The sequence below is a fragment of the Diachasma alloeum genome, unplaced genomic scaffold (assembly GCF_001412515.2).
Source record: "Diachasma alloeum isolate Michigan unplaced genomic scaffold, Dall2.0 Dall_scaffold_00514, whole genome shotgun sequence".
Taxonomy (NCBI): domain Eukaryota; kingdom Metazoa; phylum Arthropoda; class Insecta; order Hymenoptera; family Braconidae; genus Diachasma; species Diachasma alloeum.
The window spans coordinates 338,568-352,010 of NW_021680646.1; the positions used below are offsets into that span (position 1 = coordinate 338,568).

The 13,443-nt window shown below is 35.7% G+C and overlaps 1 protein-coding gene across 2 annotated transcripts in view; it reads left to right on the forward strand.

The window, feature by feature from the left end:
* Positions 1-10,669, forward strand: part of LOC107042746 (nuclear migration protein nudC) — a 318,222-nt gene extending 307,553 nt beyond the window's left edge. For both annotated transcript variants that reach the window (XM_015263925.1, XM_015263926.1), the window contains 3 exons: positions 9,522-9,716; positions 10,181-10,383; positions 10,469-10,669. In XM_015263925.1, the coding sequence (XP_015119411.1) occupies positions 9,522-9,716; positions 10,181-10,383; positions 10,469-10,520 (450 nt within the window). In that variant the 3' untranslated portion in view covers positions 10,521-10,669. The remainder of the gene's footprint in view (positions 1-9,521; positions 9,717-10,180; positions 10,384-10,468) is intronic.
* Positions 10,670-13,443: the final 2,774 nt, after the last annotated feature.

Consider the following 13,443-nt stretch of genomic DNA (forward strand, 5'->3'; position numbering starts at 1 on the left):
TTTCACCAAAATTTAATTGGATGCCTAAAAATATTCTTCTGAAAGTTTGAGCCATTTCTATTATTCATTCCTAAGAATGTCGAAAAAAAGCGATTATTTGCAGAATCTCGTTCGAAAGACGCTGATTATCCATGTTTTATTTTCGAACTTTTCGTAGCCAATTCGATGAAGAAATTGGACCATTGAAAATCTGTAAATAAAGAATATTTCGACGTTTTCATTTTACGGATAAAATTTAATATTCGTTGATTTTGGGATATACCTAAGTCTTGGTTTCATTAAACATAATCTCGAAAAACAAAAAATGACTTGGAAAAACAGGAGATTAATTTTGATGATTCCACCCTTGGTATTCAAGTTAATCTAATTATCAATCACTCCAATTAGTTTGTCAGTTCTTAGCACTTATCACTGACAAGTAACTTCTGAGTCAACTCATTACAAACAAATACATCTGTAGGAAACATGCTCTGATGTACTTTATGCTTGCACGGTGTTTGTTTCTTATTTGGGGCTAGACGTCCGCTTTTAAATTCGCGCGCATTTTCTTGAAACATTGAGGTATTATCTTTCACACTGCCATCTTGCAGTATTTTTCCACAAACTTGTACTAATTAGCTGATGTAATGCCCAGTTCTATTCGATTAATCGAAATCGAATGCAAAATAATCGATTATTCCCAACAAATCGACCAGGTTCGATTAGTGACCCGGGTCGCTTTTTATATAGGGTGCTAGGAATACGTTTTCATACTCACGTCCATTTTCGAAAAAATTGCACATTTAAATGCCCATTCACAGCGCCCATTTTTTCAATGTCATCTATCAGTGTTGCCCCCGAAGCTTGTTCTCGTTCGAGATATTTTGAGTTCGACTTCTTCCAATTCGAGTTTTCTCCCTCATATCTCTTTTGATAAAGGATATTTTAGAGCGATTAGGTGGCACAAAATTGAAGCTTCCATAAAAAGCCACCCCATGAATAATGGATAAATCATGATATATGAAAGAAGTAAACGCTTGCCAATAATATTCCTCACCGATAACAATCTCTCAAAATTCTCGGAGTATCAATTACAACTATTGTGTAAGCAATGACCCACTAAATTTTTGCTTATTAATCATCGTTACACTTGATATAAATTACTAACGAACTTTTTTACATATTTATGGAGTAGCATTTTGAAGACAGAGTTCAGACCATTATTTCAAATAACTGAGTAATCACTTCTGGGTAGAAACTAATGGAGAATTTTATTATTCAGTTGGAAAACAATTAGAATTCAAATGAAACAAATTCACTTGAAATTTTTCCGCTCAATTTTTCTTAATTATAAGAGAGTTGTTAATATTACGGGAAGAAAATCAGTTCTGATAATAGAAATATTTATTATCATAAGTTTGGGATATTCCTTCATGTTTCATCAGAGTCAAACCTTAAATTGAACAATTTTCCTCTCAAGAACTTTCATTCAAACACATCAATATTTTGCAAAAAATTTCACATTTTTACTTACCTATTATTTTGATTTTCCGTTTCTAAATTAAATTACATCCCTGGCGCGTATTGTCGGAATAGATTCGAGAGTCTATCCGCTGTTTCTCATCAGATAATGCGAAAAATTATCAGTAGTATATCCGCCGTCTAATTTTCCGGTTGTTTTTTTTTTCAAATTTCATCCCCTTCTGAAACAATATAAAGCGCAAAAAAAGAAAAAACGGAACAGAGAATTCATAGATCACATTTAATTCACAATTTTCAATTCGATCACACGCCCAACAAACATTTCACATAAAATTACAATGCTTCCGCCTTTTTAGCAAACAAATTTCCCTCGATTCATAAAAGCATGTTATTTGCATTAATTTATACATAAATATTATACTATTCACTTACATAAAAATTGACTCAATCACAATTGATATTAATTTATATTAATGACATTCCTCCTCGATGGGGAAAGCAAATTTCCTGTGCGGTATCGCGGCTATCGGTGATAATACAGATGGGGATAGATTGTGAAGTAGTGAGTTTGATTTGAATCGAAAATAGAGGGAGTAATCGGAAATTATTGCTGGCTATAGTTTGATATCTGAAATGGTCAACACATGAACGGTCGGATAATTTATCGAAGGATAGAATGTGCCAAGGATAAATTGTCAGTAGATCAGATGTTAACAATACAATTGTGGCTGGAAATATGGTTTTCGATTTTCTTTTGGAAATTTGGTAGTGAAAATTTTGTACGCCGATCAAAAAGCGAGTTACCTTCGGCGGATTATTCGCTCCATTGAAATCTCGATCAATAAGAGCTGAGACCTGACATTTTGTTTCTCACTCATTGCTCCAAATGCTACTGCTGTTTGATATTCCTTGAATTGTCTCAGGTGAAAATTCGATGAAAAACTTTTGTTTATTGTTTACTAATAGTCATGGTCTTACCGACAATTACTGATATTATATACACACCACGTGATGTCAAATCCCATGCTCCTATTGATCGAGATTTGAATGGTGGGAATAATTAAGAATAAACGTGTTAAACGAGTCAGGTTGGGAGAGATATTCGGTCCACTCCGTAGTTCGAGTGGCTTTTTTGAGACTGTTGCTACGTTTACCTTGTGCCAAAATGTGCTGTTTCGTTTACTCGTAAACGAAAAATCTTTTCATCTACTTGTAAATGAAAAAAGGCACAGTTCGGCGCTCGCTGAACGTAACATCACTGCCACAAAATATTGTTCGATATATGTGAGACAGAAATTTTCACTCGTATCGAAATAAACTATTGCATCAGAATTTTAGCTAAGAAAATTGTCTGCCAATATTTTCTGTTGTCATCATAACTACGGGATAATACCGAAACGTGAACTTTGCGAGTATCAGGAGAATTCGATATATGTTAGGGGAGACCGGGGCAAAGTGGAACGGTGGGGCAAAGTGGAACGTCGGGGCAAAGTGGAACGGTAGCAAATTTTTTTCTTGAGGGGTCAAACACGCTTAAGGGTCAAACAGGGAAGTAATCGGAAGGACCAACAGTTGTTGAGGGTCAAATAAAAAAAATCACTACGACTTGTAACCATATTTCGAGTAAGAAGTCTTAAATTAAGAACCGTTGGGTTCTTGAGGGGGTACCAAGATGAAACATGGGAATCTCCAGTTGATAAGAATATTAGAGCGACTCTTAGTATATTATGAAGTATTTAAAATAGTATGGAAAATATTGAGGCTCAACCCTTTTTGCTCCTTACGTAGAGGTAAAACCTCGTGTTTCGAAGTTTTGGCTTTTAAATGTTCCTCGCACCACGATTTTCATTCCACTTGAACTATTTCTTTTCAATGTTCGTTAGATTCCATAGAATGAAACTACTTTTCTTTTCTTTTTTTTTCAATTCAGTCACGAAGCGGTAAAACCGTTTAAGGATATCCAAGTATCTTTTATAGTTTGATACAAACCACAGTATAGATTCAGCAATTTTCAATCATCACATTTGTCAATTAAATTGTGTGACAAAAATTTAAAAAAAATCATGGATATTCAGCGTCATTCAAATTATAATTTTGTAGGGAATTATCATTTTTTTAAACATTCCTTTCTTATAAATATATATATATATTTTTTTTATTTTTTCTATTTCATTGGTTTTATCGAAGTAATTCTCGATTTGAAACCCCTCCTCTAGCCTGCCTCCCCTCCTTTACTTTTCCTTTCATTGTTATCTGCGGTATCATGACCGTTTTACTCTTAGCTGTGCCCCATTCGAGCTAGGACTGCACGGGAAACCATGTAAAACCCGAATCGCACAGCCGGCCGATTGTGCAGTGCCCTAATGTATCCATCTGTCACACTGACTAGATGGAGACACTAGGCCGCTACGCCGTACCTACCACCCGCAATTTTTGTGCGAGCGAGGTGTTCCTAAGCGGTCCACCCATCCAAGTACTAACCCAGCTCAACGCTGCTTAGCTTGGATGTCCGCTGGAGCAACACCTCACCCACCTAGCCATTACAGTCGGTTCCCTTCTTATAAATAATTAATTGAAATTAGTTAAACTTTCAGATACCTTATTTTTTTAGGCATGGAATCGATTTCTGGTAAAATTCTGAATATGAATAAATTTTTTGCCTTTCCGAACAAATGATTTTTATCGTGGAAAATTGATTGTTCATAAATTATTTTTAAAAAATGCTCGTAATTTTCAAAAATTTCAATTTTTCAATTGTTTTATGAATTCCTCCAAAAATTACTCTTTCTAATTTTTTTCACATTTTGAAAATATTTTCTGACGGTTCAATATCGAGATTCAAATTCAGACCTTCACATTTTAAATAATAATATCATTGCAAAATGTCTGGAAACTTAGGGTCAAATGGAGCTAAAATGAAAGCTCTGATATTCGACGACAAAAGTAGAAAAGCATTTCATTGAGTAAAAAATAGCCGAAGCACTTGGACATCCTTAAGTTGCCTACTCCTTCACCTGAGTTTTTGAGGAATATTGCAGAATGTAAGGGAAATAGCCAAATTTTTGCAATAACCTTTTTTGTAACTCGAATGACAATTATGGTACGAGGAGCATTTTGAAGCCACATACCGGGAAAACTATGTTCTACCTCGACGTATGGGGGAAAAATGAGTTGTGCCCAAAATTTTCGTTACTTTTTAGGTATCCCTTAGTCTATACAGACTCGCTCAACGACTATCCTTATCAACCGAGAACTTCCAAATTCCACCTGGGTTCGAAGTTTCACCCTGGCTTAAGGGGCTATACATCACTGTTTGACCCTCAGAAACGTTTGACCTTTCATCTTTTTTCGACTAATAAAGTTAAAAAAAAAGTTGCCCAAAATTCGCTCTAAATTCGTTTTTGCTACCGTTTCACTTTGCCCCGCGTTCCACTTTGCCCCGGTCTCCCCTACATCCAAGAAGCCCCAAAAGTCACTTTTCACATTTTTATCGCAGCCACTTGTCCACTTGGATAAGCTCCAAAAAAATTATCTGTTTTTCCAAGAATTGTAACCCCATTCCTCGATCTTTCTTATTATTATACTCCGTCGATCCCTACTTTTACAACAATAATGAGAATCATCGAATCATTCCGTTGAATCTCCAGCAACTTTGAATCCATCTTCTAACAATAAAACAAGTCATGATGTTCCACGAAAAACGTTTGATGTTGCAATGCATTCTTGTCTTCCCATGTATTAAGATGAAACCAGTCACCATCAATCCATTGACTCAGCCCCGCCCCCCTCCTCCGATAATCGTATAAAGATGTGAGAAAACTACCATATCATTAACCATCATCATCGTGAAACCACTTTATTGGTAATGATATTCCACTTTGTTAACGTTGGATTAAAGTTGGTAGCCATGATCCGTTTCCATGGGCTGTTGCACTCGCATCCACAGCATCGTCCATCGTCACGCTGATGAGTCTCCAAGGTACACCATACTAACTTGCCCATCTCGAAATATACAAATTGCTTGAATACTTCAAGTTGACCAAGGGCAACTGAATCGCGCCTCAAAAATCTATCTCACGAGTTGATTATGAAACCATTCGCTACGCTCCGAGTACTATCTAGGTGGCTTTAAAGTCAACAGTTTGACCCCATCATCATATTCGGGACTTTGTGGAGAACAAAGAACTGGAGTTAAAGATATGCCATCCTTGACACGCGTTTGAAAGTAGTTTAATGTTCTTGGTAATGAGTAAATTTTGTCAAGAGCGGTTTGATCAATTTTCATTGTATATAGATATTAATATCATTTAGAACATTCAGAATATTCTCCCTAATATAAGAACAATTCTTTCTGTTCGGCAACTTGATGAGATTGAAAGTTACAGTTCATGCCATTGGGATGGCTCATCGAAATTAGATCCTAAATTGACAAAACAAAGAAATAATCCCGGAGAAAATCTTCAATCTAATAAAAATTTTAGTACTAAAAAAATTCCTTCCCCGCATGATTTTTGCGCAAAATTTAGAAATACATGTATGTATGTCTCAACTCCAAAATAATTTCTGCATGTATCTTCGAAAGCCGGAAGGAAGGAGAGGGCTTTCTTGTTCCGTCGAGTATTTTCTACAGAGATTATTCTCAAATATCCTGATGTCAAAAATCGATCTCCATTGTTTCTCTGCTCATTTTTAATTCGAAAAACAACACCTACTCGGAGAAAAATTTACTTCGAATGTTCGAATGCTAACATTGTTTCCTCTAGGATCAAACGGCAAAAACACCGAGGGTTTCAACTTGGTCCGCAAAAAAAGATCTTAGCATGCTTATTTTCTAAGTAATGTTTATTCCATGTACACAAACGAATGCGGATTCTTGTCGTGATCCATTTTTCACTTCTCCCGTCCCCTGATTTCAAATATGATCGCTTGCCCGTTGTACATACAACTGAATTATAATAAACCAAGCAGGCGATCGAGCCTATCCGATAAGAGACATGTGATGGCTACTTTATGGCTTATTAGCTGTTTTTACTTCCGAATGGAAGCCTTGTATTTGATTGATTTTTCAATTTTCTAATTTTAATTGTAAATGGTCTAGAATGTTATGAAACATGTAGAATCGATGTTTTTAGAGTCATGTATGTATGTATGTGATAAATTGGGTTTTTGGTGATTAATTTTTTATAAAAACCAACATAAATAGGGTGAAATTTGTAGATAAAAATCTGACATTTTTGGCTAATTGTAGATCAACTTTGGCGCGCTGTTTCAGCCCTATTCATCCAGTAGATCCTGATATATAATTTCATGATCTCGGAATTAAAACAAGCAAGTGATAGTGGGCATGTGACTGATGTTTCAATGTTTTTTGGTTCTCAATATATTGATGGTGGGCGTCCGTTGCCGTATTTTGGCAAAGAAGTTAGCTGTGACAGAGTGTGGGTCTCTGGCAGAAAAGGTTCCATGAGAGTACATACGCGCATGTATGTCCACATATATATAATGTATACACACACATCTGTGTATATTATGAAAATCCAAATCGCCGCCTCTATTGAGAATTTGGTACTCGAATTTGAGACCTCAAAATCAAGGGTCAGAAATGAAAGATTAGAAACTAATAGCCACAAGGGACAAATTATCCTTATTTCACGGAAGTTATAATAGGGGTTAGAATAAGCGTCACGAGGGTCAGCAAAAGCGTCCAAATAAGGGTCATATGGGTCATATGGGGGTTAGCGAGCGGAACGAGTTTTCTAAAAAAATTACATCTTTACATTTTATGACATTCTCCATCACTTTTAGGCAAAATTAGAAGATCATTAGAAGATCAACGAAATCAAAGAAATTAAAGTAATTAGAATCAACGAGATCAAAGAAATTAGAAGATCAACGATTACATATCTTCTATTCGGAAGCAAAATGAATCCACTTACACCCACGTTGAGACAATTATTCAATTGTGCATCTAAAAATAAAACAATGAAAAAAATCATGTTTTTTTGGCGCCCTTGGCCTTTTTTGTAAATTCATGGAGACGAGGACGTATGGTTCTTCAAGTATAGAATTAGGAATCACAGGAACAGCCTCATTGCGACATTATTATTGTACGAACTCATTCACGTGCACGTTTTGACTGTAAATCTGTAAAAAATATGATCGGAACATTTTTATTAAGGAGTGGCATTCATTATCCTCAGGGTCATGACTCTTCTCCAGGGTTATTTTGAATCGCTAACACTTCCTCTAGGTTTCAGAAATAGAACATGAACAATTATATCTGTTCACACCCAAGGAAAATTCTATTCCAAAACACTATCTAATAATCAGAGAATTGTTTTCGTGTTCTTCACCTGTCACCATAACCTACTTTGCAGTACTTTTTCCTACGGAATTGAAAACATTTTCTGTTATCACTCTAAAAGAAGTACATATTTTATTTTCAAATTTAACTATCCATGGGTATTCAATACTTCATCACGCAATTTTCGACAAATAGCATTTCTGTCATATTCCAAACATAAGCCATAGCCTCACAAACAATGTACAAAGTATCTTTATCTCCGAAGTCCGGATCTAGATATGACAAGAAGAAATTCCAATTTTCAATAAAAGAAAAAAAAATAGACCGCCGAGTTAATTTATCGTTTTACTGTAATAAGTGATTTAAGGATATCCAAGCACTTTCACTATTTTTTCTCCAGTGAAATGCTTTTCTACTTTTGTAGTCGAGCCTCACAGCTTTCATTTGAGCCCCATTTGACCCTAAGTTTCCGGACATTTTACAAGGATTTTATTATTTAAACTTTGCAGGTCTGAATTTCAATCTTAATATTGAACTGTTAGAAAACATTATAAAAATCTGAAGAAATTTTAGAAAGTTTACTTTTGAAATGCTTTTCTACTTTTGTAGTCGAGCCTCACAGCTTTCATTTGAACCCCATTTGACCCTAAGTTTCCGGACATTTTACAAGGATTTTATTATTTAAACTTTGCAGGTCTGAATTTCAATCTTAATATTGAACTGTTAGAAAACATTATAAAAATCTGAAGAAATTTTAGAAAGTTTACTTTTGGAGGAAAATTGATAAAATAATAAAAAAGTAGCAATTTTTGAAAATTATGAGCCTTTTCTATGAATAATTTATAAACAATCAATTTTCTACCATAAAAATCATTTGTTCGGAATTTTAACAAATTTATTCATATTCAGAATTTTACCGTAAATCGATTTCATGCCTAAAAAAAGGTTTCCGAAAGTTTAAACAATTTTAATTATTTATTTATAAACAACGAATGTTTAAAAAATAATAATTCTGTGCAAAATGAAATTTGAATGACACTGAATATTCATGATTTTTTTCAAATTTTTCTCACGCAATTTGATTGACAAATTTGATGATTGAAAATAGTTGAATCTATAGTGTGGTCTGTACCAAACTGTAAAAGATACTTGGATATCCTTAAAGTGAGAAAAAAATGTTTCCCGTGGTTCTCCATAACATCAAAACCAACTTTTAAATGCACTGGTGGCAACACTTCGACGTTGGATGTGAGCAGTGAGGCCAAAGTCTATCCTCTTTGAGTGAGGCTCAATTGGACCCACGCTGCCGACGTTTCGACTTGATTCTCCGACTTTATGATGTGAATAGCGAGAATGTGAATACCAACCGGTTGCTATGCGCGTATCTTTTTTACTGTTAATCCAAAAAATACAACAGTTACACCTTTGAAAAGCTCATAGGCGATTTATATAATGTAACTAAGGACACTATTCCGATTCGTCGTCCCGTTTTTATTATACCGAATGTTAATCATTTAGAGGTAGTGGAGGGGGAAGTTCTGTCATGTATAGATATGCGGTGCGCTCGGCCTGATGTTTTGTACAATCGGAGTTAAAACTTTTCTTGGCCGATAATACACTATCGCGTAGTTTGATAGCAATTTGTGGAATATGGACATAAAATGCAGGCTAATTTTGCTCCACTCGCGCTTGTGTCTTCTATTGATATGTTTAGAACTCATAAGACTGAATTCACATTTAATTTGTTTTTTTACAGATAAGAGTGCCACTCAAATCCACATTCAATGTGCGACCCAGGGATGTTTCTGTTACAATTGGAAAGAAGCATCTCACCTGTGGTATCAAAGGCCAACCTCCAATAATTGATGGAGATTTTCCACATGAGGTTAAACTTGAGGAGTCAACCTGGGTTATCGAAGATGGAAAAACGTTACTCATAAATTTGGAGAAGGTTAAAGAAATTTAATTTTAAAAAAATGTCTTACAGAATTATATTTTACTTTCTCTGATAACTCCTATAATTTATATAGAAATGTTCAGGCAACAGTTTTTTCATGGAACTTGAAGAGGGAAACAAAGTTTGCCATTAAGTGATTAAATTATCTCTGAATTTTTCTTATTTTGTTCACTCTGCCCTTTTGAAATGTATTTAATTAGACGGATAGTCGATAAAAAATAGTTTTATTCCTAAGCGAGAGAATTTTTTGGTGGAAAATACAGTAAGACATTTCCTTCCACGAATAGTTGATTCTTCAAGATTATTGGAGTTATACCAGTCTTTATATTGAGTTCTTCAGCAGAAATCCGCTGCCTATGAAAAATGCGCTATTGTTCTTTTGAAATATAAACTTCAGGAAAATTATTCCCTATTTTCTATGATATTTTATCAAAGGTTCTATTTAATCTTCGAAACAGGTCAACAAAATGCAATGGTGGGCTCACGTAGTGACCTCTGATCCTGAAATAAACACAAAGAAAGTGAATCCGGAGCCTAGCAAATTGTCTGACCTCGACGGTGAGACACGTGGACTCGTTGAGAAAATGATGTACGATCAGAGGCAAAAAGAACTGGGACTGCCGACGTCTGACGAGCAGAAGAAGCAGGACGTCATAAAGAAGTAAATCACTACTATCTCTAACATGCGAATCATGCGCTCATACACCATAAACCTAACTTTGTTTGACCTATGTTTTTTTTTGCAGATTTATGGAACAACATCCTGAGATGGATTTCTCAAAATGTAAATTCAATTAATTTCCAGGTTTGAATTTGAAGATTGAGAAGTTTCCGTCAATTGTCCAGAAGAGAATAATTAAAGAAAATTACAAATTTTTTTTTATAATTGCACATTTTCGTCACATGCAATTATGTTCTTTGTCGAATAAAATTTCATGAGAAGTGAAGTGTTGACTTTAATCTGACCTTTTTAGAGATATTTCGGTTTTTTCATTTTATTTATGATTCAACTGAGTTTGAATGATTGCGGAATTAATTAGAACCGTCAAAAAGAATAAGTCAAGTCGTGCCCTCCGGAAATTGCCATGTTTCAATCCATACCTTTGATGAATATGAGTTAGGAAAGAGATTCGTCACGATAGAAAAGAGAAACAATGCGTCGGGAACAAAATTTTCTCTGAAAGTTTTCTCTGATTTTTTTCGCTATCTATGAGAGCTATCCAAAGAAACAAATGTGTCAATCAATATTTTTGCTCATAACGATGAAAAGGAAAGCTATCATGGAAGAGACAAGCAGTACACCAGAAAAATGTGATTTCTTTGCAATTTTCTTATTTTTTCTCCTTTTCTCGTTTTCTTCTTCTTTTCAATCTTTTTTTGCTTCTTTCACCTTTCAATCGACAATTTTCCCTTCTGCTAGATGGGAGGGACTATCAACAACATTATAAAACTCTTTCGAAAGACAAAGTACTCATCCAAAGAAGTGCGAAACATGGAAAAACATGTTTTATTTTACTGTAACGACCTTTTTACATTTTTACAATAAGAGGCTATTATTTACCGTCTCCAACTACCACTTGCCCAATTGCACTGATTTACTATACATCTATTCATCACGACTACTGTTTTCTAAGTGCTTTCCGTTTTGTTGTTGTTGTTTGTTTTCGTTTCGGAAAAACTTCTTGGTTTTCCGCAGCCGAATATCGTTTCATTAACAATTGCTCTCCCGGTTTTGGAATGAAACAATGGTGTTTTTGAATGGCTGGAATAGCTTTGGCACTATCAAATCTTTCCCTCAATTCAGTTTTTATATTCTCATGTTCGTCCTTGGTGAAAAAAAACACATCAATTCCTTTGAAATTCTCTTTTGACCATCGAAACAAAGCATCTGGCGTCAGGATGGGTTCACCATGGATGATTTGCAAGCTTCTACGTCTCGCTTCTCTTTTGAAAACAGTACCCACACCGTCACAAGCTCCTTTACCGTGTGCGGTTGCATGGAAATGGGCCCCTGTATCTATTCCAAAATCAGTCTTGTGATGCAGAAGATTAGCCATTTGGTAACGATTCTTGTAATGCTGTGCAGCTCCATCGGTGACATAGATGATTCTCTCGACATCTTTGCAGTTATTCTTCACATGTTGTATTAGAATTTTCTGTACCAAGTAAACAGCTGCGGTATCGTGAGTAGTACTATCTGACAAAACAACTAAACTCCGATGCTGGATCTCGTTTCCTTCGCGATAGTAGTAAACAACGGGATGGACTGTACATTGGTCATTGTTGTAGTGGAAGGCTTGAGCAGCATCTTGAGCCACAAAGGCATAATTTTCTCAGAAATCAAACTGCACTAGTACTTCGCCGTTATTCAAATTCTCTTTGCAATCTTTAACAAAAGCCGATTGTTCTTTAGCGATGAAGTGATGGGGTTTTAATACTTTTAATCGTTCGACAAGAAGATCGACGAAGTGATCTATTGCAAGCGTTTGTGTCTGCAAGGTACACCTGTCAGTAGTTTGCCACATGCGAAATTGGACAGTTTCGACAACAGAATCAGAAAGGAGCTTCTTCAATTCACATGAGAAGGGTTTCACCCCAGGGCAGTCGTTACATTCATCCAGATAACAGGCCGGGGTTGGATTTGTACACATCAGTTGTGCTAGACAATCTTTGTAATCCTTGAGTGGGCAGGGGGAATCTTTAGTTAGAGTGGCAATGTTGATGGCTTCGAGCATCAATTTGCAATTTTGATGATACGTGCAAACACATTCGACGTGAGTGCCATTTGCTCCCGCCAGTACACATTGTGTTGATCTCAGCTTAGCGAACTTACTGAAACCAACCAAAGCCTCCTGGATGAGTATTTTTGTACTTCATATGAAGGTGTTTCAGATTTTCTAGTATCATTTGCTTTTGCTCTACTTTCTTCTCTCCATTGATTTTGACGGATACTTTATCTTTCATCCCTGGCATGACACGACTATTCTCTAGATAAAACTTGTGTACTTTCTCGACCGTTTGTTTTGGAAGTGAATGGCCTGCTTTCGCAATTGGTGAGGCAAATACTCCTTTGTTTTCTCTCAATTTTTTCGCTCTTGACGCCATGTATCTCATGATGCCAAATTCAGAAGCGATTTTCCGCTCGCTCCACGACTGTGGAAGAACCGTCAAGATTTTCAAACGCTCACCGAACTTTTCCAGATCATTGAATTTTTTCTTCAAACCATCCAGCATTTCTTCTAATTCTATTTCTCTCGAAGATCGATAGCGCTTTGATAAAGAAGAATCAGCGTCACTTTGGTCATCTTCCGCATCAAAATACATGGGGGAACTGAAGAATTCAGATATATTGTCCGCTTCTTCATCGATTGAAATGCCGGAATCGTCGAGATGGAAAGACCGACCTGATCTCAGAGAACTGTTCATCACATCTGGGCTTGGTTCGGGTGTTTCGNATATGGACGTCCTCTATGAGAAAAAAAATATTCCAGTCGAATACCGGACGGTCCTAAAGCCGAAAAAAAATAAAAACGTAAAAATTCATCGAAATTTAGGTGTAGAAGCGTCTTCACGCCTATGGACAATTTTTTTCCTGAAAGTATGAACAAAAACAAAAATTTTCTTTTTTTAATTGTTCGAATCGGATGCGCCATTTAAAAGTTATAAATTTTTGAAAATTTAAGGTTTGGCAGTCATTATCTCAGAAACAAAAAATCATGAG